The 24,249-nt window shown below is 47.9% G+C and overlaps 1 protein-coding gene across 1 annotated transcript in view; it reads right to left on the bottom strand.

Moving 5' to 3' along the window:
- The window catches only part of LOC125947759 (uncharacterized), a 133,785-nt gene extending 112,428 nt beyond the window's left edge, over positions 1 to 21,357 (bottom strand). The window contains exons 1-2 of the mRNA XM_049673034.1: positions 21,210 to 21,357; positions 14,811 to 14,835 (exon numbers count right to left, since the gene is read on the bottom strand). Of these exons, the coding sequence (XP_049528991.1) occupies positions 14,811 to 14,835; positions 21,210 to 21,276 (92 nt within the window). The 5' untranslated portion in view covers positions 21,277 to 21,357. The remainder of the gene's footprint in view (positions 1 to 14,810; positions 14,836 to 21,209) is intronic.
- Between the last annotated feature and the right edge of the window lie 2,892 nt (positions 21,358 to 24,249).

Here is a 24,249-nt window from a genome sequence, read left to right as displayed (position 1 = left end):
GTAGAAGCACATCGAAACTACACACTGTTAGAAGACGAGGAGAGCATAATCAATATTAAAGTCTCCACTGATTATACGTCATACTTATGCATAACAAGAAATGTGAGGTACATTGAAAAATTCAAGAATGGCACATATGTCAGCACTTGGCGGTCTATAAAACGCTGATAGTGTTGTATTGGTCTCTGCAATTATTGACGCAACTTCCACATCAGTAGAGCAGAGGCAGAATCCTTGTATAGCTTCAGACTCAATTTTTCATTAATTAAAATACACACGCGCCCCCCTCGACGGCCACGCGGCTGACAGCAAATGTTTTGTAATGGGGTACCTGAAAGCTATCGTCACCATCAAGCCATGTTTCCGATATCATTACAGCATCAAACGTAATCCGAAGCTATCAAGGAGTATTGAAGTCATTTCTTTTGTTGCTTATCGGAGCGACATTTAGATGAAAGCACTTTTTTACGTTGTGTTTAAGCAAATTTTGAGCAACACTGTTTTGTATGTCATGAGGCAGCAGGGATTGGTCAGAAGAATCGAAATTTACAGCAGTCGTAAGTGGATAGGTTGAGGCAATGTTATTACCAGTACTCATTACTAAAATTTACAAAACACTGCGAGATGCACATGGTAATGTTCATCTATTTTGTTGCCGGTAAAACTGTTTTCCCCCCTTTCGCGTGCCCTTTTCTTTTTGTGGGAGTCAGCAACAAGTCTCTCACACAACCAACTTTTAGGTAACCAAGTGCAAACTAGGGCAACGGAAGCAAAAGTGAATACTAACGCCATAAACTCTGCCGTTTTATAATACAAAAGGAAGAAATGCACGAAAAAAGTTTTGTGTCATGTGATGAAAATTACTCTTTAGCCTATGACGACTGATATTACAAAAATAAATAAGCAAGAAAAAGGTGGACAGCAGTATGACTAAATTTAATGCTCGACACAATTTCTCGGATATGATCCCTGCTTCAAAGTTACAGTAAGAGAAATGTCTATTTCATTGTTTCTTTCTGAAACTGCGCAAATGATTTAGCTTATCCGGAACACTAGATTCATTGCATAGCATTCATGACGAGCTAACCATTTTCGCTACGTCTTCGCCGCTGAGAATCCTTATCCTCGGTGCGCCATTAGCTTGTCGTGCAAAGATCTTGACCTCACGCACCCAGACATGCTTCCAGCCTACTTCGTGTTTGCGCGCTGTAGCTCGGCCGAGTAGACGCTTCAGTTCCGGGCCCAGATGCTCGTTCACGAACACTGCTGCTCGAGAATCAATGCCGACATCAGAACACTTCAGGCTTTTCCTGCGCGCGTTCTTCACAAAGCTATCTCGCTTTTGCCTCTGGGCAAATTGCACTACCACGTTCTTCTTAGTTTCGTTCTTAGCAGTTGGAACCCAGTGCACACGCTCAATATCGGCTGCGATAAGCGGAACGCTTAAACATTCACCAATCTTGGTGACCACTTCAGCTAGGTCCACAGAAGCACTGCATGGTATACCTTTAATCTCAATGTTTGCCTTCCGAGAATACTGCTCCGCTTGAATAATTCTGCATTCATGGTCTTTTACCTGATGTGCGAGATCAGAACACAATACCTGTAACTGAGCATTCGGCTCTAAGTTTTGTTTTCCGCCTTAATTTCCTCGTATTCTTTGTTTGTCTCAGCCAAGAAAGTTTTGATATCTCTTAGTTGCTTGCGGAAATCTCGCTCAATACTTTCTTTGAAGTCTTTGAACTCTGCCCCCATATCACGCTTTAATTCTTCAAACAGTGCTCTGATCTCTTTTGACATCTTAAGGATAGCAACAGCTAGTAAACAAGAAATGGATTGCACTATTACAGTGACAACAGCACCTACAACCGCAACCAGACAGTAAATAAGAACAGCGGAGGCACAGACACTGCGAATTACACTTGTGGCAGCAGCAGCAGTGGCGGTATACACGCATGCATTAGCAGAATATGTGGAAATGTATAACCAAACTGGAAATATCAGCAGAACGTCGTTACTCCGTGACCTTTTGCCACCGCTGCCGCTACCAAAGTGAGCAAAGAATGGCTGTTTTGACGCCCACAAGATAACTTTGATAACTTTTAAAGAACGTGTGCAGGCCAACTTTGCGCTGGTCCTTCACATAGCGTTTTAGACAGTCTGCTATTGTGTTTTTATACCGGCTCCCAAATAAATGTCAACCCATAATTTAAACACAACACAAGGCCTTGCGCGAACCACGATCAGTGTATGTTCCTGGGCGTTGCTAGTGCTAGTCATTGGCATTTTAAATGCGAAGCATTTCTTGGTGACCATTTGCCACTTTGAGAGCATCTACTTTCTAGCCGCCTACGTCTTGGTGTTCTGATGCTCGTTTCGTTAACTTGGTCATTTACTAAAATTGGCATATTATGGCAAGATTGTATGACGAACATAAATTATTGACTTGTGTGTCATGTAGGTAATGAAACAGCCGCCTACGTCTTGGTGCTCTCATGGGTAAAAAGACTGTCGCAGTTTCACACGAAGAGCGAAGCATCAGTTGCGATAGCAAATTAGAGTAGAGAGCTAAGTTTGAGGAATTACAGAAATGGAATTGAACTGCCTGGCCATTCCCGGAGTTGGAATGGGCAAAGTTTTTTTCATTCCGAAGAAATAAAATGTAAGGAATTGCGACACAGTTCTAATTCCCCGCAATTGAATTGGAATGGAATTCCGCAACACTGCTTGTGGCACAGCCGTGCGAACCCTATCTTGAAAGCGATCTGCGATGCGGACAGTCCGAGGGCCGACAGCTTCATGTGCGTCATAGCACCCATACGCGTGGGCGTCACCCGCGTTCCGAAGTTCGCTGTAACGTTTTCTTTCCTTCGGGAAACCCGACTACAGCAGTGATTCCATTAAACGCTGTTACCATTCAACATCCTCTTGTACTTATGCATCAATACCTTGTTGTTAGGTAAAATAATTGAAGCTTAGCTAAATATATGAAAGAAATATTTATATCTGCAACAAGAACAAATACTCAAGCTACCATGAATAACGTTGCTCAATAAACAGTGATCGCTGCTCACACAAGGCGCGCAGTTATTTTTGAATTCTTCGTTGACCTTTACTTGGGACAGCCGGTGGAAATTGACTACATCTGGCATATGAGGCACTGGACGCGACCAATAAGCCAGCTACTTGACCAATCCTTAACTATAATTGATTACCAAGAATGAGGTTTCGGCGTAAGCTGAAGTAAGCAGAGGGGCGCCGACGGAATCTGGACTTGGTCCCCATGTATTAGTAATATACGTAAACGAACTGTTCCTCGTTCTAGAGTGTCCGAAACTGATCAATACGATCATGTAGTACACAGGCATAAAATGTGTTCACGTGGACAGTTTACAATCTATAAGGGAATGTGATCTGTTCTTTGAAGCTGTCATCTTCTCAATTAATGGTTAATAGGTTTCCTTGGACCGCAGGTAAAACAAAATACAGGTTCTTTGCATCAGTGGACAAGCCACAAAATTCTGTTATGCGCATTTTCTTCCAAGGTCACGCAGGTAAGACGAATATTCCTGGGGCTGTGGTTTCAGAAATCCTTTTCTGCGTATAAACACTCAGCAAATCTATTCATTCCTCCTTGGCTAATAAGACTTTAGACCATACGAATCCTTCTCTATTCTCAGGTTTCCTATGGCGGGCATTGATAAGGGCGATGAAAAATTGTTCGAAACATCTCTTGGCAAACCACGGCGCTACGAATTTTGGACAAATTTTCCATGTCCACCATCCAGAGCTTCGACAGCATCCGTGTTTCTTAAACGGCTCCTAAACCACCTCTGACATTTTGTACACATTTCACATAGACACATGTAACGTATTCAGTCATCAAGATATGATGACAGCCATATCTACCAAAAATGACAATTATCCTTGGTATATATGGCAGCGCTACACTCTGCCGAGAAGCTGCATATTTAAAAATTATGGAGACCCAACGCAATGTACGAAGAGAAACTTTTGTGCTATGCATAGGTTACTTGATAAGCTCACTCTAGAGCAGACTGGGCTCAAACTCAATTCACACTCGTTCAGAGGCGCGGGCTCATAGAGCGTGACGAAGGGCTTAAGTGGACGCAAACATGAACAGCAGCGATTGCCAGCTGACGTAAGTATGAGTGAAAGTCACTTGACGGCACTGCTGCTGTCACAAAAGTGCGCTAAATCAAAGCGCGCGCAGCGGATCACCCAACCCCGCAAGTAGCCAGTCGGCCCCACGGCAGCGTCGACAGAGAGAGGGAGCGCAGAGCCACAGACAGCCGATGCGATCGACGGAGACTATAAGCTTCGACAAGATAAGCGAAGTGTACAGTATCAGAGAGAAGAGAGAGAGCCGGAACACCCCTCTCAACCGGTGAGCAGAGAAAGAGAGAGGGAGCTTGACAACCCCTGCGCCTACGGAGGGTCACCACCCTCGTCGACGACGCTCCGACGGCCGCGGTCGAAAACGCGGTAAAAGTCTATAGAAGATTTCTAGGCATTGTTCATGCTGCGGGATCACGACTCCGTCGGAAGGTTCGAGAAGCGCCGGCGAAGACAATAAATGCGCCGTGTGGGAATCGGAAGGGGGATCAGACCAAGCCAGTGATGAGATGTGACATGAAGACTGACTGTCTGTGGAAGAAGGGGATTCCCCGGCAAGCTAACCGACGAGTTCATCGAATTTCCGGGAGAAGTTCCTTCTTCGAGATTTCTCTCGAGCTACGCCGAGATCATCCGGCTCAAGATCAGCACGAGTAAATACGATGGGACACTGTTTTCCTATTCATTCTGTACTGTACGTGTTGCAATCTTAGTGCTTGTCGTTACTTTCCAGTGTTTTGTTAATACCCATCTGAATTGTATTGTGATATGACTAGCCGTAGTGTGCATGTGTGTACATAACTCCTTTATTTGAAGAATATATTTCGTTGCGTTTTGAGGCCTCTGGGTTCTGACTCCGTCTTTGGAACACAACCGGCATTCGGTAGCGCACCAGAGGGCCTCTTATTAATTGTCCTTGCTTTCGTGGGGTTATTTTCGGAAGCTGATAAATCGGCTTCAGAATTTGGCGCGGCGTTGGCGCCTAGTTCACAGGGTGTGTGATAGCTGCCAACTCTAGCGAAATTCCCCTAGATTTAGGAATTTTAAGCCCTGTTTTGGAGAGAACAGAAATTTGCGCACATAAAGGCGAATTTCGCGCTATGACATTCAAACAGTGGGAATGCTCACGTGACGGCGTGCTTCGACTTGAGTGATGATGATGATGATGATGATGATTTATTGGCAACCCCTTTAACCGGCCCGGTGACAGTCATCTAGCCGGCGTGATTTAACCGGGACAGCCTCAAGCATTTTTGTATACATAGCGTCGGCCACCGTGCAGCCTAGTAGCCCCTTCGAGTACGGACACCGTGTTGCAGCTCACCAGGCGGGTGTGCTTTTGGTGCCGCCGTGCCAAAATATTGTGAATCTATTTCAGCGTGGCGTGTCAGCCTAATTTGGACTTTCGATTCCTCGCCACGTAGGCGTTTCTGAATACGGGGGCAACACACGCGCCTGCGTTTGGTTCGCGCCCCTGAAACTACGCCATGGAGCATGCCTTTAATATAAGAAAGCGTGCCACATGAAATACGGTGCGTGAGAAGATGAGGTCACATTCTACAATGACCTGCGCTATACAAGCCAGGCGGAGTTCTGGGAAATCATGTTTCCGCATGAAATAAGGTTATAGCACGCAAATAAATCAAACAGGCCTAACATGCAAACTAATGGCTCAAATAAATCCTGCAAATCGCAATCAATTAATCAACGAATCAAGCACGTCATAGAAATGCCGCGACGTCATCGTACCACACCCTCAGAATATGACTTCATGTTTGCCGAGAACGACAGTGGTCGATCAACATGCAACTAGGTAGCTCTCACGCGAAAGTAATGATCCATACGGCGCGGGTCCCAAAACATTAAAAGAAGTGCCCATCACACGCTCTGTAAGACTCGGTGCCAGCGAAGCTTTCAACATTTTTATTGCGATAGCAATTATATGGACACTTCAACCGGATTTCTCCCGTCGCCGTCGTCGTCGCCGTCGCCGTCGCCGTGAGGTTCCCATAGATAAAATCTTCGCCGCGCGCCGTATGCCCGAGCGGAAGCGTGCGGGGACGCGCGCTATCACGGAGAGCGAACGCACTCAATCACCCACGCGCACGCAAGGAAGCGGGAAGCCAGCGCCAGAGGGAGCGCGGGGGGGGGGGGGGGGGGGGCGCACTTCTACTCTGCCAACAACCGCGCTCGTCGTTCGCTCGCCCGCACAGTCTCTTATCTCCACACGGCTCTGACCTTTATGCGCCGTGCATTCGCCGCTCAGTTTCCGTTGACGCGATAGACCGCACGTACCTTCGCCCGCTACGCGGCGTATGCACTCGCTGCCAGCGTTTTGACAGTCGTTGGCTGCAGTCATTCAGTGTGATCTATTCATGTTTGTTTGTGCGCGCTCACACCACGCTTGTTCATTCAGTTCGTAATAGTCGGGCCACATTTTCCAACGCACGCTACACATGCAATGCTGCCCATATCGGCAGTGCAGCACTACAGGTGTGTCCCTTCGCACGCGCTGCCCACGGTAAGCGCTTCTCATCAACACCACCGTTTCACACGCGCCTTCTCGTGGTCATCGAGTCTCTCTTCATGTCGGTCTACTTACGCCGCAGCACACCTGCTTACTTAATCAGCTCATGTTTACTACAATTCATATTGCTACCAAGGCCGCTCACCTTACTTCGTATGACATTGCTGTGTTGCTATCGCATTCATTGCTTCGCCCTTAGGGCGAAACTGTGACATTTTTTTACGAAGAACGCTGTTCTTGTTTAGCGAACTTGCTGGACACTTTCCCACCTGGCAACGTCTCGCTAAATAAAGACTTCTGGCACTCGAGCAAGCGGGTTCCACAGATGACGACTAAGGAAATGGTGATGTATTGACGACGGTATCATGACTGCACCGTGAGCGATGTCATGACGACGACGATGGCGATAGAACGACCACGCCTGCATGACGATGGCAGGTATGATGACAACGTGATCATGATGACGACTCAATAATAACAATGACATGACAAAAAAAGGAATGACGACAATAGAATGGTGACGCTGAAACGACGACGACGATATGACGAGGACAGCGTGACGAAAGACGGCGTGGCGACAACGGGACAATAAAGTAATAATGATGGGGCAATTACTAAGACTGAAAGAATACGACGGCATCATGTCGACGGTATAAGTCCGAACGCATGACAACACAGTAACGACTATGACTATGACGACAACGAAATGAAGATTGCTGCAAGGTGATAATGGAATGGCGACATCATAATTACGACACCTCGATGACTTTATGACAACGATGACCATAGTAATATGACGATATCACGACTACGGAATGACGACGGGCGCATGATGATGAAGCATGACGACAACGACATGACAATGGAATGAAGAGAGCGAAATGACCACGACGGAATGGCATCGGCGGAATTATGATGAACGCATGACGACGAGGACGTGATGACGATGAAATGACAACGCAGTGACGACAACAAGAGTGAAGACGTTGGAATTATGACCACGGCATGAAACGAAGGTATGATCAAAATGCAATGAAGACGATGAAATGACGACGACGGCGTGTTTATGTTGGAGCTATTGTTCGCGCTTACGTGCATCACCTCCTCGGTTTCCGCTATATCCGGCGATTGTTTGCACTATATCCGGTATCGGTCAATAGTTCACGATAGCTGCCAGTACTCACAAAGATGGGGAAAGCGGCAAGAAAAAAATTTCGATGATTTCGGTGTTTCGGCGCCCTACATTTTCGAATGCTTCTAGTGCATCGATGAACCACCTATCTCAATTGCAGTTTTATGGGAATTTAATATGCCTATTTATTTATAGTACTATAGCGACCAAGGTTAGGTTCACTACAAACAATGCGCGAGTCAGCGAGCGAAAAGCTTGAGAACCGTTCAGACCGATGACAGGAGCCGAAGAAGCTGTTATTATTATTCTGACCTCGCAGCTCGCAGCACGAGGCACAAGACATGCGCTCCGGAGCGCGCCATATATAAAACGCAGCCGAGGAATATAACCCCCCCCCCCCTCATGCTTTTAGAAGAAGAGTAGCGTTGCAGCGGTGCCGAAGAAACAGCCTTTTATGCCGGGTGGATTAGGATGACCAGGTCGCTAGGTAGGCTGCCTTCACCCTATCTATCACCACGACTTCACGTCCGTTGAGGCCTATGGTAACAGTTTTTAAAGCGAAGCTTTGTACCTCTACCAGCCAAGGGTTCTGTCGTGTCCGTCGTTGTAATCAAAAAACGATCCCGACGAACCGCTAACAATTGCAGGTATAGCAGTATAGCTTACTTGAATTCAGGCATTCAGCGTACAACTAAGCACTCGTTTTCGCAAGAAAAACCACAAAAACAAGCTTCAATGTGATGAGCCAACATGATGGATGATAAGGGCTGCGGGCAAACAACGGAAACAGGCTCGGCGCGGTCCGTAAGATTAGATTGCAGCCGTTGCAAAGCTTATGCAGCTGCTTGAAGGAGGGTTGACGTTATTCAAAACCCTTCCAGCCTAATAACTGCTTCGGTTCATTTTCTAGACTACCCCACTATGGGGTAGTCTAGTAGTGTATATCACACCGATCATAAAGCAGTAGTGAACATTGTTGTGAAGTAAATAATAATAAAGGCCGTGGTTAAAGTTACGTTGAAGTGTGTGAAATATCAAGTGCGCCGCAGTCACCGTGAGGGTGGCGTCAAAAGCTTCGCTTTCCAACCACCTTCACTGGGTGGATTGGCGGGCAATTTTTTTCTGTCTGCTTGACTGCCTTACAAGGGTCATCATAGAGCGGCGGTAAGAAATGGTCGGATGCCTTCACGTCGTGCGAAAACGTGGCTCGCTGTAGGTATGTCTTTGCTGACAAAAAGATTACTTGATGGTGCAACCCTCCTAGGGCAAGGACGCAAGCGTGCAAACAGGAACGGAGCTGCTGAAGGTATCTTTCTGGGTCGGGCATGGTAGCAGTAGTAGGGCGAAAAAATCACCGGGCAACCGCAACGTTATGTCATTAACCAGCTCCGCCGCTGTGCAGCCAAGGTCTCCGTTGAAAGTGGAGCGCACGCCTAGCAGGACGAGAGGAAGGTCTTCAGCCCAAGAATAGCGAGCCTGGCGGGCCATCGAGGCTTTAAGTTGAGGGTGAAGGCATTCATTCATTCCATTTGCCGATGGGTGATACGCGGTACTATGGGTATGGCGGACGCCAAGCAGGCACGTGAGTTCGCGGAAGACATCGCATTCGAAATGTCGGCCACGATCGGTCGTAACAATGCTCGGGCATCCGAAACGCGAGATCCAGCCCTTGACAAACGCGGAAGCCACTGTAAGTGCCGATATGTCAGTGAGAGGAAACGATTCAGGCCAGTGGTATAACGGTCGACACGAGTGAGTATGTAGCGAGCACCTGGGGATGGTGGTAGCGGGCCAACAATGTCGATGTGAATGTGATCGAACTGGGTGTCAGGTGGAGGAAAGGAGTGAATTGGCGACTTCGTGTGTCGTGTCGTCTTGAAGCGTAGACAGTGAAGGCATTCGCGAGCCCAGTGGTGCACGTCGAAGCTCACACTAGTTCACACAATGTGGGAAGTAATTAGACGCTGGGTGGCACGAACTCCGGGATGACTTGCGCCGCGTAGCTTGTGAAATACTTGATGGTGGAGTTGGAACGGAACGAATGGGTGTGTGCAACCCCTTGACACGTCGCAAGTGGTAGTGCCTCAAGAAAACGGAAGGGGCACGTTGGACAGCGCTAATGACATAGCAGAGCACCGGAGGCCCCGAAGCTCGAAGTGTCAACGCTACGCCGCGGCAATTTCCTCGAAGTGAAGTGCAGCTGTGAATATTGTGTCCATACCGAAGAAGGCATCTGCTACTGCGCAGATGCGTTCAGTCGATACCGGAGAAGGCATCAATGCTGCAATGCATTGTATGTCCACGGTGCAATTGGAGATAAAAGTGAGGTCCCGTATCTCTCGTGCAGAGTTACTTACAGAATGGATACCTAGAGAAGGGAAGTGCAGTCGAGGACGGCAGAAAACTAGGAGGTGTGATGAAATTAGGAAATTTGGAGGCGCAAGTTGGGATCAGCTAGCGCAAGCCAGGAGATCAGAGGGAGAGGCCTTCGTCCTGCAGTGGACATAAAATGTCACAGTTTCGCCCTAAGGGCGAAGCAATGAATGCGATAGCAACACAGCAATGTCATACGAAGTAAGGTGAGCTGCCTTGGTAGCAATATGAATTGTAGTAAACATGAGCTGATTAAGTAAGCAGGTGTGCTGCGGCGTAAGTATACCGACATGAAGAGAGACTCGATGACCACGAGAAGGCGCGTGTGAAACGGTGGTGTTGATGAGAAGCGCTTACCGTGGGCAGCGCGTGCGAAGGGACACACACACCTGTAGTGCTGCACTGCCGATCTGGGCAGCATTGCATGTGTAGCGTGCGTTGGAAAATGTGGCCCGACTATTACTAACTGAATGAAAAAGCGTGGTGTGAGCGCGCACAAACAAACATGAATAGATCACACTGAATGACTGCAGCCAACAACTGTCAAAACGCTGGCAGCGAGCGCATACGCCGCGCAGCGGGCGAAGGTACGTGCGGTCTATCGCTTCAACGGAAACTGAGCGGCGAATGCACGGCGCATAAAGGTCAGAGCCGTGTGGAGATAAGAGACTGTGCGGGCGAGCGAACGACGAGCGCGGTTGTTGGCAGAGTAGAAGTGCGCCCCCCCCCCCCCCCGCGCTCCCTCTGGCGCTGACTTCCCGCTTCCTTGCTTGCGCGTGGGTGAATGAGTGCGTTCGCTCTCCGTGATAGCGCGCGTCCCCGCACGCTTCCGCTCGGGCTTACGGCGCGCGGCGAAAATTTTATCTATAGGGAACCTCACGGCGACGGCGACGGCGACGGCAGAAATCCGGTTGAAGTGTCCATATAATTGCTATCGCAATAATATAGGCTTATGATGATGACGATGATGTTGATCTCTCGTGCGGTATACAGTAAGTGTTGTGATTCCCGCGAAAGTGAACGTCAAAGGCTTGTGATCCGTGAGGACGTGAAAGCTTGTTCCTTCCAGCAGGTGTTGGAAATGTCGAAGACCCATGTATATCGCAAGCCGCTCGCGACCGAACATACTGTAGCGCGTTCCTGCAGGCTTCAACTTCTGGGAGGAAAACCCGAGTGGGCGCCAAGAGTTGCGCTGGAACTGTTGTAAAACGGCGTCGTCAGCTGCACTAGATGCGTCGGTGATAAGACACATTGGTGCAACATGTAGAGGATGCACCAGTAGGGTGGTATCTGTCAATGCATTTTGGTAGCTTGGAAGAACTCTTCGGCGTCGGACGTGCAGGACAATAGTGAGGACGGAGCCGTAGTAGCCTTGAGAAGCTCGGTCACTGGTATCGATGTTGGGAAGAAAACCGCGGTGGAAGTTGAGCAGCTCAAGGAACTCACGGAGCTTTCTCAGTGACGTTAGGCGAGCGAACTCGCACATGGCTTTAACTTTCTTTTCCAACAATCTGATTCCTTCGGGAGTCACGAGGGGTCTGAGGAACTCAATGTCGTGGACATCAAAGGCACACTTTGCGGGGTTCATCAGAATGCCGTGTTCCTGGAGCCGAGAAAATAGCCGGCGCAAATGGTTGCTATGCTGATCGGAGGAAATACTAGCCACCAGGAGGTCATCGAAGTATGCAAAGCCGAATGGGAGTTCCCGGGTGACCGCGTTGATGAACCTCTGAAACGTCTGAGCAACGTTTCTCAGCCCGAACGGCATGTGGACTTCCTCGAAAAACCCGAATGGTGTAGCAATTCTAGTCTTCGGGATGTAGGCTGGCTCGACAGGCCTTCACTAAACCTGTCTTGCTAAATATCACCATTCCGGCTAGGTTGGTCATGCGAGGTCGTACATGTGAGGGAGTGGATAGCGATCAGGGACGATGCGCGCGCTGAGAGCACGGTAGTCGCCGCACGAGCGCCAATCTCCGGGTTACGCTTTGATACCATGTGGAGAGCTTAAGACCAACTTCTCGACGAATAACGGATGATGCCCAGTTGCAGCATGTTCTCGAATTCTCTTTTGGCGATGGCAAGGCGGTCCCCAGCGCGGCGTCTGGGTCGGCAAACACTGGGGGGCTTGTGGTTACAACATGATGCGTGACGTTGTGATGTACTGGCAGCTCAAGATTGGAAGATTTCATGATAGCTGTGAAGTTTGACAGAATTGAGGCGAATGCAGATGATATCACAGGCGACGAGCACGGAGGTCAACACTAAGGGCGAAGTAAGTCACAAATTCCGCACCCAATATGGACATGCGTACCTCTGTAACAATGAACACACATCAGAAGGTGCATCGGGCACCCAAGTCGATGATAAGAGAGTGCTGGTCATATCTTTTGATAGAAGAGCTAATGGCCGCTTGAAGGGGCACGTTTCTTCTTTTTTTTTTTGGCACGTTGCCGGGGCAGGCTCACGGTAGGAACGACGGTGACCTCTGTACCTGTGTCCTCTAGAAATCGGGGTCCAGCAAGCCTGTCAGTGACGTAGAACAGGCGGCTTGTCGTACGGCCGTCAGTGACTCTGCGGCATGCTTCCCTGCCAGCTGCAAAGGGGCGGCATTGACGTGCACTGGCAAAGAACTTGTTGCGATACCAGCAATACGCGCCACGACAAAGGCCAGAACGGGAGCTGGACCGAGAAGGGAATTTGGGACGGCAATCGCGGTTTCGCTGACGACGGTAGGGAGATGACTGTAGTGCAGTAATGGTCTTTGCAAGTTCGCCAATCTCTTTCTCTAGGCGAGACTGCCGAGACTGATTGCAAATAATCACGGCTACTAGCGGGTGACGTCGTTTTAGTACTTTGTGGCTTACTATATTTGCTCGTCATAACAGTGACCTGCGATATATAAGTTATCTAGCGTGATGGAGTCACAAACATGCAAAAAGAAACCATGGTGCGGGTGCCCCCCAGATAACTGGTTAGAGTGGACAGCAAATAATGTGGTGTCTATTAAAATGACACAATCAATACCGAGAGAGAAGTAAGGGGACTAGAGAGCTGTATGACGTGATCACAAGGAAAAATTGTTTGGATTATTAGGGAGTTCTTATATAGCGTTCTTGAGTGACCCTGCTTACCCAAAAACACGAATTCCTTTGTATACCGCTTGCGTTTTTCAAGCATGAAATGTTTCTAGCTCCCGCTGTCGGCGACCTTCAAGTGAGCTTGAGCCAAACTTCAACCAACGAGAACATCCGGGCAACCAGTGAAAATTTAAAAAAAATGCCATCTATGGCCACCAACCCTTTGAGCATTACATACGTTAGTTACTGCCCAAACAAGTTACAAAAAATATTGCTTCCGAGTTATTCCTGTTTGTTCACATTATCACTGAAGTGGTCTCTTCTAGTACGCTGAAGTCATTTCCAATAGTGACGTTCAAAAGGCAGCTACAGGGCACCATGCCCTTAATGATCATCTTTTGTCGCTTAAACAGGGTTGCCTGTGCTCTTTTCAACGCCAGCGGTTCATGAGTTCCGCGGCGCGGGTATCGCGCCAGCTCGAAAGATGGCACCGCGCTGCTTGACCAAGCCGGCAGTGTCCGGCGCGCCATGGATGGCTGCTTGGCCGAGACAAGACTTGCAAGGAGGTTCTGTCTGTGGCAGGGAACTATTGCGTCCATGTGGGCCAGTGAACAGTATGGCATGGTGCGGTGTTGTGGGGTGTGCCGTTGCGATCATGCACTACACCCATTTTAAGATTGTGGCTGGTATCATCTCCAACCAATCTGGTTTGGTTAGCCATTTCATGCTTACATATACTCTCGATTACGGGAGAGCCTTCATTTTTTTATCTGTTCGCATTATTTTGTAGGCTTGACTGAAAACGTCCCCGAACTTGCCGTCTGCTATTTAGGAAACTCTCACGCTAAGGAAGCAAGACTACGTTCACTGAAGACCTCTAGGGGCTTAACTTTCCTTCTATAAACATTTCATAAAATAAATTCAGAATACTTCTCAATGAAAACTACAGCGACAAGTGTTTGATCATACACAATTCTTAGTTTTGTAGGCCTTGATAAGTTAACTTGTAATGCTACCATGCGGACACGTTGTCTACGTTAACAAAAGTTTCTCATACCTGTATTTAACCGCACAAAGCCCAATGTATAATTTTTGATACGCTGATTTTGGCACCTAATACTCCGATTTAAGCACGGGAAACTCTATGCAGGGCCCATACAAGTGTTTTTTGATATACCGGAGGGAGTTTTCAGTTGTGGTTAGTTCAGCAAATCAATTACTTTGTAAATAATTACCGTACTAATTAATGTGTAGAATATTATTGTTTCATTCTTTTCTTTCTGCCAATATGCCCCGTATAGCTGTAAATAAATGTGAATAAGCTGTTTTAATTTTCATTGATGTGGAATGGCATTCGGGCTTTGTGGGGTTAAGTTGAGCTTAATCTAGTCAAATGTGCAATACATATACAGGACAGTCATCTCACGAATGTAAAGATGCTAAGCAAGCAGGGAGATTACTCAACGTGACAACGATGTTTCTTCCACAGGTGCGAACTTCTATGCGAAATAATGCAGTAAATGCTCGCGTACAACGAAATCACGTGTACTTCTCTACTTACGGAGGCTCTATCGACTCGGCGGAACCTAGAGGAGAATCAGGAGTGGCGTGATTAATAGATTTTGACAAAATATAGAATTTTTAGGCAATGGTCATGCATCTGAAGCAAAGCAACAATTATAATATAATTATATAGCTAAAGAGCCAGTAACCAACCCTCACTCAAAAAGAAACAAAAAGACGGCACAGTAGTCAAATTCTCGATCGCTTCGTACTCTTTCGGACAAAGCAAATAATTTCTGAGTAATTGGGTGGTATTTCTACATATACCACCGTGTGCAAAAATAAACGAGGCTTGGCCTTAATTCTCACACTATGTAAATGGTACCTAGTGCAGTCCTCACTTCGAATTTCTGTTTGGAGGCATCCTTTTCTATTTTGATTGGACCTTTTCTTTCTTTTACAGCGTAGGCTGTTATGGGTTCATTCCAACAGCCATTTCGGTTCGCGATATTGTCCGCCGCCGCCGCTGCCGCCGCGTAACCGCTATCGCCGGAAATGCGAAAAAAAGTACCCGGTCTCCGCCGAGGTTGAACCCAGGCCCGGTGCGCGGGAGTCGGATACTTTACCATTGAGCTACGCAAGCGCTTGCTATCGGGCAGTGGAAAAAAAAACTATAAACGCAGACGCAGATGATCCGAGCCTCCGCCAGTATGGTGGCGTCATCTAGTTAAGGCGCAGACGACGAGATAGCATTCAGTCGAGGCACGCAAAAAAAAAAAAAAAACGCGATCCCCAGTCTCCGCCAGTATGGTGGCGCCATCTAGTTAACGTGCCTGCAAACGCATCGTGCGCAGCTCACCATCGACACCGGGCAGACAGTTCAAATCGTTCTCGTCAAAACGAGGCGAACAGACTGTCGCGAAGACCCTGGTGTGCGTGGTGCCGAAATTGGAGCTACTCTTGAGCCGCTCTACCAGCTCACGCTGTGACTGTGCTGCGTGTGCCGCGCAGGCCTGTGACTTTTTTTTTTTTTTTTTTGTACCAATGGCAGACAATATGGCTGATATGGCTCGTGTTTGTCTCATGAATGCGAGAAGTTATGCTATTTCAAAAAAGCTAAGCACTTATGAGTTGTGCTTGCCAAACCATGAATGTCTATTTGAACGCGTTGAGACGCGTAACACGTTTTTGATTTGGCCTTACCGAAGCGCAGTTATTATGCAGTCGCGAGCTTGCGCGGACAAGGAACATGCAAGCTCGCGATGGTGACGTGGCGTCGCGTCGGTGCCCTCTTTTCTCACTAACACCTGGTGCGCCTATGGGGCAGCAGGTGTCCCGTTTCACCCGCTCTGCTCCGCCCAGACACCCATGTAAAGTGGCGTCGCAGCCAGTGGGAATTTAGGCGCCGTTTTGCTGCTACAGTCTGACGTCAGCTTTTTTCGCTTAATGGGCCATTTTACAACTTCGCATGGCATAAAAAAAAGAGAAAGATTGAGGTCACTCGTACCACACCATAAACCACGCCTTCTCGCCACAGGAATCACGGTGAGTGCAGTCGTCACGCAAGTATCAGTCGCCGAGGGAGTTTCAAGCCGGCTGCAAGAATCCTAGGCGGTTTCTGTTTTGGAACGCAGATTTTTTCCATGATGTGTCTTCAAAGAGCGTTATGAGAATGACCCGCCACGGTGACTTAGCAGCTGTGGTGTTGCGCTGCAAAGCACGAGGTCGCCGGATCATATCCCGGCTGCGGAGGCCACATTTCGATGGGCGCGAAATGCGAAAACGGCCCTGTCCTGTGCATTGGGGGCACGTTAAAGATCCGACAACGACATCGTCAGCGTTGATGAGACGGCAAAATACGTTATCTACACTGACGACACGAGCATTTTCTTCTCTGGTCGCTTCGCTGTTGATTTATTAAATCATGCAAACATGGCTCTTGAATCAATTCAGGAATGGTGCCTACAAAACCACCTGGGTTTAAATATCGCAAAAACGAAAGCTTGATGTTTCATCCCCGTCATAAGGTGTGCCCCATGCATCCGCTATTTATTAATGGTGTATCGCTGAATACGTTCAGTCCTTTAAAACTCTAGGCGTCTATTTTTCTGACACCATGTCATGGGATGCACACGTTGACTTCCTGGTTAAAAAACTTTCACGTACTATTGGATTCCTGCAGCGAAATTGTGCAGTGTTTCCGGTTAACACAAATCTACTTATTTATAACGCGCTATTCTTTTCCACTCTGAACTATGGTGCTCTTGTGTGGGGCAGAACCACAAATGCCAATAATATGAAATGGTTTTTACTGCAAAATCGAATTATTAGATTAACTTGTAAGATGCCCTACTTGTACTATACAGCTGAATTGTTTGCGAAAGTACGCATAGTAAGGGTTCCGTCACCTTCCGAATACAGGCTTTTCCGCCACTACAAACTATGTACAAGAAAGCAGGACAACGCTTTGCAAAACATAGCCAATCATTAGATCAACGCAGTTGCATATAACAAACGTAATCCGGAACAGTGGGAGGTAGCACAAAGTCTTACTAACTATGGTAAACAGATGCTCCGATACCAGCTACCTTCACTGTTTAACCGGTTACAACAAAAAATGGTCTTGAAATTGCAAACATAACATGGCAAGAGCTTCGTGACTTGTTCTTGTAAATTTTCTATAACATTACTTGATTTCATTCGACTGCGTATTTGCACCAATCCTTCCAATGCTCCCGCTGTTTCTCTATCTTGCTTTATTTCATAATTTGTTTAATGTAGCTAAAACTATTTACATAAGGTTCCTGTTATCCTAATGTTTAACAATCTTCTACCAACATGTATAATTATTCCTGTGTATATATTGTTTTTCATTTTCTCCGATCTTATTCATTTTTTATATTTTTTGTCCTACGCACTGCCCGTCGCTGTCATTCTAAGGGGGCTGTCACCCGTCAAGCTACTCATTGCAGTAGCTTTGTGTGACTGCTCCTTTCTTTCTTGGAAAGACAAATAAAGCAAATCAAATCAAATCCTCTGGTGGTCAAAATTAATCCGGAGTTCCCGACTACGGCGTGCCTGATAATCTAATCGTGATTTTAGCACTTGGAACCACCAGAATTCAATTCAATTATAAAAACCAATTTCTCTCACACGAAAACAAAGGCAGTAGCCTAGAAATAAATCATCGGTATGTTGTACGCATCAGAAAGGCGCATACGGTGAAGTGAGTACACGTGATAAGCTATCGGAAGCCTTCCAAAATGAACGACGCCTTCCGGTGTATCCGTCACTGTCTGCGTAATACTTAAGGAACCAATAGCCGCCCAAAAATTAGTACATGTTCTTTTAACTCGATTGTATTTCTTATCATCCACGGTTCATGGCCTGCCCAGCACAGCAATAATGTGGGGAGCGCCGAACGGATTTGCACCTAGCAGGTGGCGTTAGCTATGGGGTCAGCGATGTTTAGCAGATGGCGTTAGTGACGCAGAACGCTCTCTTCACCACATCATTGTTCAAATGTATTTTTATGGAGTTTTACGTGCCAAAACCACGATCTGATTATGAGGCACGCCGTAGTGGGTAACTCCGGAAATTTGGACCACCTGGGGTTCTTTAACGTGCACCTAAACCTAAGTACACTGGTGTTTTCGCATTTCGCCCCAATCGAAATGCGGCCGCCGTGGCCGGGATTCGATCCCGTGACCTCATTCTCAGCAGCCCAACACCATATTCAAATGTATGCGCCAGCGCGGTAAGCGATGAGCGATGTGCTAAAACGCTGATCATTTGGAAGGTCTGCCGTGGTTCCGCGAGGAGGTGGCGCATGTGCAGAGAGTCGAAGGGTTTCACGTCAATGTATTCAGTGGCATGGTAAAGTGTCGCCTATAAAAAGAAAGTGAATGAAATTCGGAGTTATTACTTACTAAATCCAAGATCTGGTTTTACGGCACGCCTCGGGTTAATTTTGACCACCTGTGGTTTTTATGCCACATATTGTCGTAAAAACCACATTTTACCTTACGGCAGTTATTGCAATTTATGAGTTGTAGCCGGTGAATTTGCAACACGAATCGACTTGAAATGAACTTTATAGGATGATACCAGTTCCAGATATTACCCAAAGTGTGGGACAAAATACATGATCGTTCCAGTTACCGTTGTGCTTCAATGCATAAAAGATCATTTTTGTAGGAAAGTAAGCGGAACAATAGTGCATTTTTACGACGAGTTTGATGGCATATATCTTCTAACTGGTGTCCACCTGGAAATTCTTTCTAAGTGGATACGCCTTGCAATCTCACCGGCTACAATTAATAAATTGCCATATGTGCCGCAAAGTTGTTATACGGCAGTTAAACAGTGAATTGTAGGTGATCGCTTGAATATGTGTTTCGATTTGTCGTTCAAGTAATGTCGGCCTGTCTGAATAATCTAGCTCCAGGAACGGAATAATGTAATATTCAACAGGCGATTTTTTTTAATCCGTAAAACATAAAATTAATGTTCCCGTATAGTACACACAAACCTATATACGTATGCCAGAGCAACACGCCTTCCTAAAATAAAAGGTGGCACACTATTGTAACAGCTATATCATTGCAATTTATGAGTTGTAGCCGGTGAATTTGCAACACGAATCGACTTGAAATGAACTTTATAGGATGATACCAGTTCCAGATATTACCCAAAGTGTGGGATGAAATACATGATCGTTCCAGTTACCGTTGTGCTTCAATGCATAAAAGATCATTTTTGTAGCAAAGTAAGCGGAACAATAGTGCATTTTTACGACGAGTTTGATGGCATATATCTTCTAACTGGTGTCCACCTGGAAATTCATTCTAAGTGGATACGCCTTGCAATCTCACCGGCTACAATTAATAAATTGCCATGTGTGCCGCAAAGTTGTTATACGGCAGTTAAACAGTGAATTGTTGGTGATCGCTTGAATATGTGTTTCGATTTGTCGTTCAAGTAATGTCGGCCTGTCTGAATAATCTAGCTCCAGGAACGGAATGATGTAATATTCAACAGGCGATTTTTTTTAATCCGTAAAACATAAAATTAATGTTCCCGTATAGTACACACAAACCTATATACGTATACCAGAGCAACACGCCTTCCTAAGATAAAAGGTGGCACACTATTGTAACAGCTACACTAAAGAGAAAGTTCGGGCTAGTTGCTAATTAATGACCATCTTATAGCGCATAACACTGGAAATACGACAAAGGAAGACGTTCATAGACAGGACCTTGATTGTACGCTTTTCTTATTACAGAACTCGCGCAAATGTCTCGAAGGCCACGCACTAAAGATGTGTTGCCTAAAACGCTTGCCATAAATTAATATCTCGAGAAGAAGTAGGAATATTTCTTAACTGTAAAGTGTCACACAAAAATTTCTTGATTTTGTCAGGGCGGTCATTTCCTCGCTCATAACGACTGACGTGGTAGGGTCAGCTAATCAAAAAGTTACATGCATGTCATTTGCTTACCTGTTGTCTAAACATGTTGCAGCGATTGATCGAGATAAACGTCTAATCATCATTTGACGCAGGTTACAGAATTAATCCGGTCAATCTCATCATCGCACTGGTTTTAGCACGCCAGAACCTCTGTTTTTTTTTTGTTTTTTTATGTGTGTTCATACCTAGCGTAACCTCGAATGGATGCAAGGAAAATACTAAACACTGTACAAGATCTGTTGCTCTCGTGTTCTCATCCAAACGCAGCATTACTTGTTTATTGTAAAATACGGATATTCACACAGCCGTAAAAGTTCTCGCTAATTAGCTCCGATTAGAAAGTAGCAGTGGTGATAACGTAAGGAGTTGTCGTTTACGGCAGTGTGTTACCGACGTCACGTGGTTCCGTGCAATGCAGTACTAAGCGACATGCGAATGATAAATTACGTTGAACTGCTTCCTTTGTCATAGCGTTGACCTGTCAGCAAGCTGAAGCTTTTTCTCTGAAGAGTGAGGCTTCCCGCTGCTGAAATAGCTGTTGAACACCGTTCTTCTACAAGCGTTGTTTGTCATGCGACGCGCGCACTATCACAGATTGAAGGCTCATGGCGTGGTGTCCGCTGGGTTCCTGCTATCCTTGTTTATCTTTCATGTGCTATATGGGCGTGATATTTGCACACAGTAGCGTCGGAACGCTAGCAGCATTCGCAATCGCTGCACACTTGCGCGCAAATCGAAACGACGCCGTACTAAAGGAGGCGATCCGCATCTCATAGTGGTGATTCACCAACACCGACTTCGCCCAATGACAGAGACCCCGGTATCCTTCAGTCCACACGTATTTCGGCTGCGGTAGCGCTCAGTGACCACTAAGCACGACACCAGCACCGCACCGCGCAAATGTTCGCGATTAAGCTGAGCTTCTTAGCAGTGGCTGGGCCGTAGCCGTGTTGTGTAAAAAAGTAGCGTGAGCGATGCACTCACCGCGCTTGTCGTCGACGTTGTGCACGGCGTGCGGCCCGTTGGGGCCGGGAGCGTCCTCGGAGGCCATTCGCCTGCTGGTGGGTCGCTGGCTGGACGACGACGCGGAGCTGAGCGCAGTCCCGAGCCCAGCGCGTATTCGGCCCCGCGCGACAAGGAGACTCTTCGTCTTCCTCTGCCACGCCAGGGCGCACAGGCTGTGGCCGATGCGGTGCCGTGAACTTAGTGGCACATACCCACTCTGGTATGGTATGGTATCAAGAGAGGAGAAACGCATTCGAGGACGGCACAAAACTAGGTGGGGTGGTGAAGTTCGGAAATTCGCAGGCGCAAGTTGGAATCAGCTAGCGCAAGACAGGGGCAATTGGAGATCACAAGCCCTTCATCCTGCAGTGGACATAAAAAACGCTTAACCTTGCACTCGGCCACGCAAGGCCACGCAAAGTATTTTTCGGAAGTGCGCGCGTACTTTTCATCTTATAACTCATTATGATGATAATGTCTTCTCAAGCGTGTCGCACTTACGGCCATCACTGCGCGTTGCATACTGCAGCTTGCAACACCGACACCGCGTCCCAATAAATACACCGCGTTGCAGTGCCGACAACGCGTTCCAGCAGACCCGCTCTGTAAATGCGTCTCTGTGTCTCTCTCTCTCGGACTTACGGCCGTCACTGCGCGTTGCATAGTGCAGCTTGCAACACCGACACCGCGTTCCACCGCGTTGCAGTGCCCACAACACGTTGCAGCAGACCCGCTACGTTAATGCGTGTCTGTCTCTCTCTCTCTCTCTCTCTCTCTCTCGGACTTACGGCCGTCACTGCGCGTTGCTTAGCGCAGCTTCCAACACCGACACCGCCTTCCAATGCCGACACGGTGTTTCACCGCGTTGCAATGCCGACAATTTCCAGCAGACCCTCTCCGTCAATGCGTCTCTCTCTCTCTCTCTCTCTCGCTGTCATTTTAGGGGCGAAGCGCTTCACCTTAGTGCCGAGCCTCCCCCCCCCCCTCGTCGTCGTCGTCCGTAGCTCTGGTTTGCATGGAGTCCGCAAGGGGCTCTGCGGTGCACAAGGGCTAGGTGACTATTTGTCGCCGCCCCGTTTCAAAGGGGATGCCAATAAATCATCATCATCATCAGCGCGCTCTCTTTCTCTCTTCAGCCATGGATGTTAACGGTCGGTGCACAAGCGCGTTCGTTCCCGACGCGCGCTCTCTTTCTCTCTTCAGCCATGAATGATAACGGTCGCTTTTTGGCGCTGAGCCGTGCTCCCTCAAGGGCTGCAGAAGATAGCGCCAACCTTTCCCTTTCCCTCAAGAACCACTTATCATCATCGCTTCTGATAACAGCGCGCCTGCTATGGATGAAAAAGGTGAGAGTGGCGGCTCAACTGCAAGCGGAAGTCGAGGGCTCGCTTCCCTTTCCCGCAAGAACCACTTATCATCATCGCTTCTGATACAGCGCGCCTGCTATGGATGAAAAGGTGAGAGTGGCGGCTCACCTGCAAGCGGAGTCGAGGGGCTCGCAAAGCTGCTGCAGCACGGCGACGCAGACAACAAGCAGACCCGGAGTCTAGGGCGCGGGAAGCTGCAGAAAAATGGCAACGCCGGCAAGCGGCCGCGGAGCTGAGGGCTCGCGAAGATCGCGCTTGAACCGAGCATCGGCGCCACCAACCTCGGGTAGAGAACGCTTCCGGCGTTTTGTCGCCGCTTCCCGCGCCCTCGCCGCCTCTGGGTCTGCTTGCCGGCGTCGAGGGATTCACAGTTACGCAAGGATCAGTGATGTCAAACGGCTTGCGCACCGGAGCCACCGGAGCCGGCACCTCTCGCGCACTCCGCCGCCGCCGCGCGCGACTCACCGCCGCCGGTCTGCGCATTCCAGAGGAGTGACGTCGTAGCCGTGGTAGAGGCACTGGCGCCGGCGCGCGCTCGCTGTGCAGTCGCCGTCTGACACTGCGCTGGAGCCGCTGCGCTTCTGACTGGCGTTTGCCAGTGTGGTATACCATGCAGAATGTCTTTCTGGAGTTTTACGTGCCAAAACCAGTTCTGATTATGAGGCACGCCGTAGTGGAGGGCTCCGGATTAATTTTGACCACCTGGGGTTCTTTAACGTGCACTACAACGCAAGCACACGGGTGTCTTTGCATTTCGCCTCCATCAAAATGCGGCCGCCGCGGCCGGGATTCGATCCCGCGATCTCGTGCTCAGCAGCGCAACGCCTTAGCTGACTGAGCCACCGCGGCGGGTGGCCATGGAGAAGGAGAGCGCAAATGCTGCTCAACAGCGCAGAAGAACGGAGAAGCTTGACTCATAAGAATAATCTTATCTTAAGAATAATCAGCTGAGCCTTTGCTAACGCTACGTATATCCTGGCATAGCCGAGCTAAGCCACTGCAACTTTTTTTTTTTACCCATCTTCAGGGCATAGCACGTAAAACCGCTTCTCGACCTCGCACAGCATTGACACGAGCACGTGCGAACGCGCTAGCTGTGGACGCCGACGACGACGCTCGAACGCAATCGTATAGTTCGCATAAATGCATGTTCTGCAAGCGTGGCTGTATAGCCTGTACCTTCGAATTGGGAGAACAAGATTGCGGAAAGTGCTGAAACGTGTAAAAAGCATGCCTGTGCGTCCTGGGGTGAAAACTTTCTTCTTTAAATTACATGCAGGAATTTTGCCACTTAAGACATGGCTTTCTGATAAGGGGATTCTTCGTTTCGTGGGGTGACCACTGTTTCTTGTGCCGCAAACCTGAAACAATTGAACACGTGTTTGTGGAATGCTGGGATGGCGTTTTTTTCTGGGATGCCCTGCAAAGGACCTTAAAGAAGGATTTTCTTTTGGATGCAGAGGGAATAAGGTACCTAATGGTTGATAACGAGGATGATTTTCCATATGATACTACTATATTACTGGCTCTTCATCGTATTTGGACGTCACGCATGGCTGTTCGCCATACAGACGTTGATGCTCGCCCTGCTATAGAGTACTTTCGCGAGTCTCTCATTTCATTTCTCGAAATGGAAAAAGTGCAAAAGTCTG

Source organism: Dermacentor silvarum, chromosome 8, assembly GCF_013339745.2.
Source record: "Dermacentor silvarum isolate Dsil-2018 chromosome 8, BIME_Dsil_1.4, whole genome shotgun sequence".
Classification (NCBI taxonomy): domain Eukaryota; kingdom Metazoa; phylum Arthropoda; class Arachnida; order Ixodida; family Ixodidae; genus Dermacentor; species Dermacentor silvarum.
This window is presented reverse-complemented; position numbering and strand designations above follow the sequence as displayed.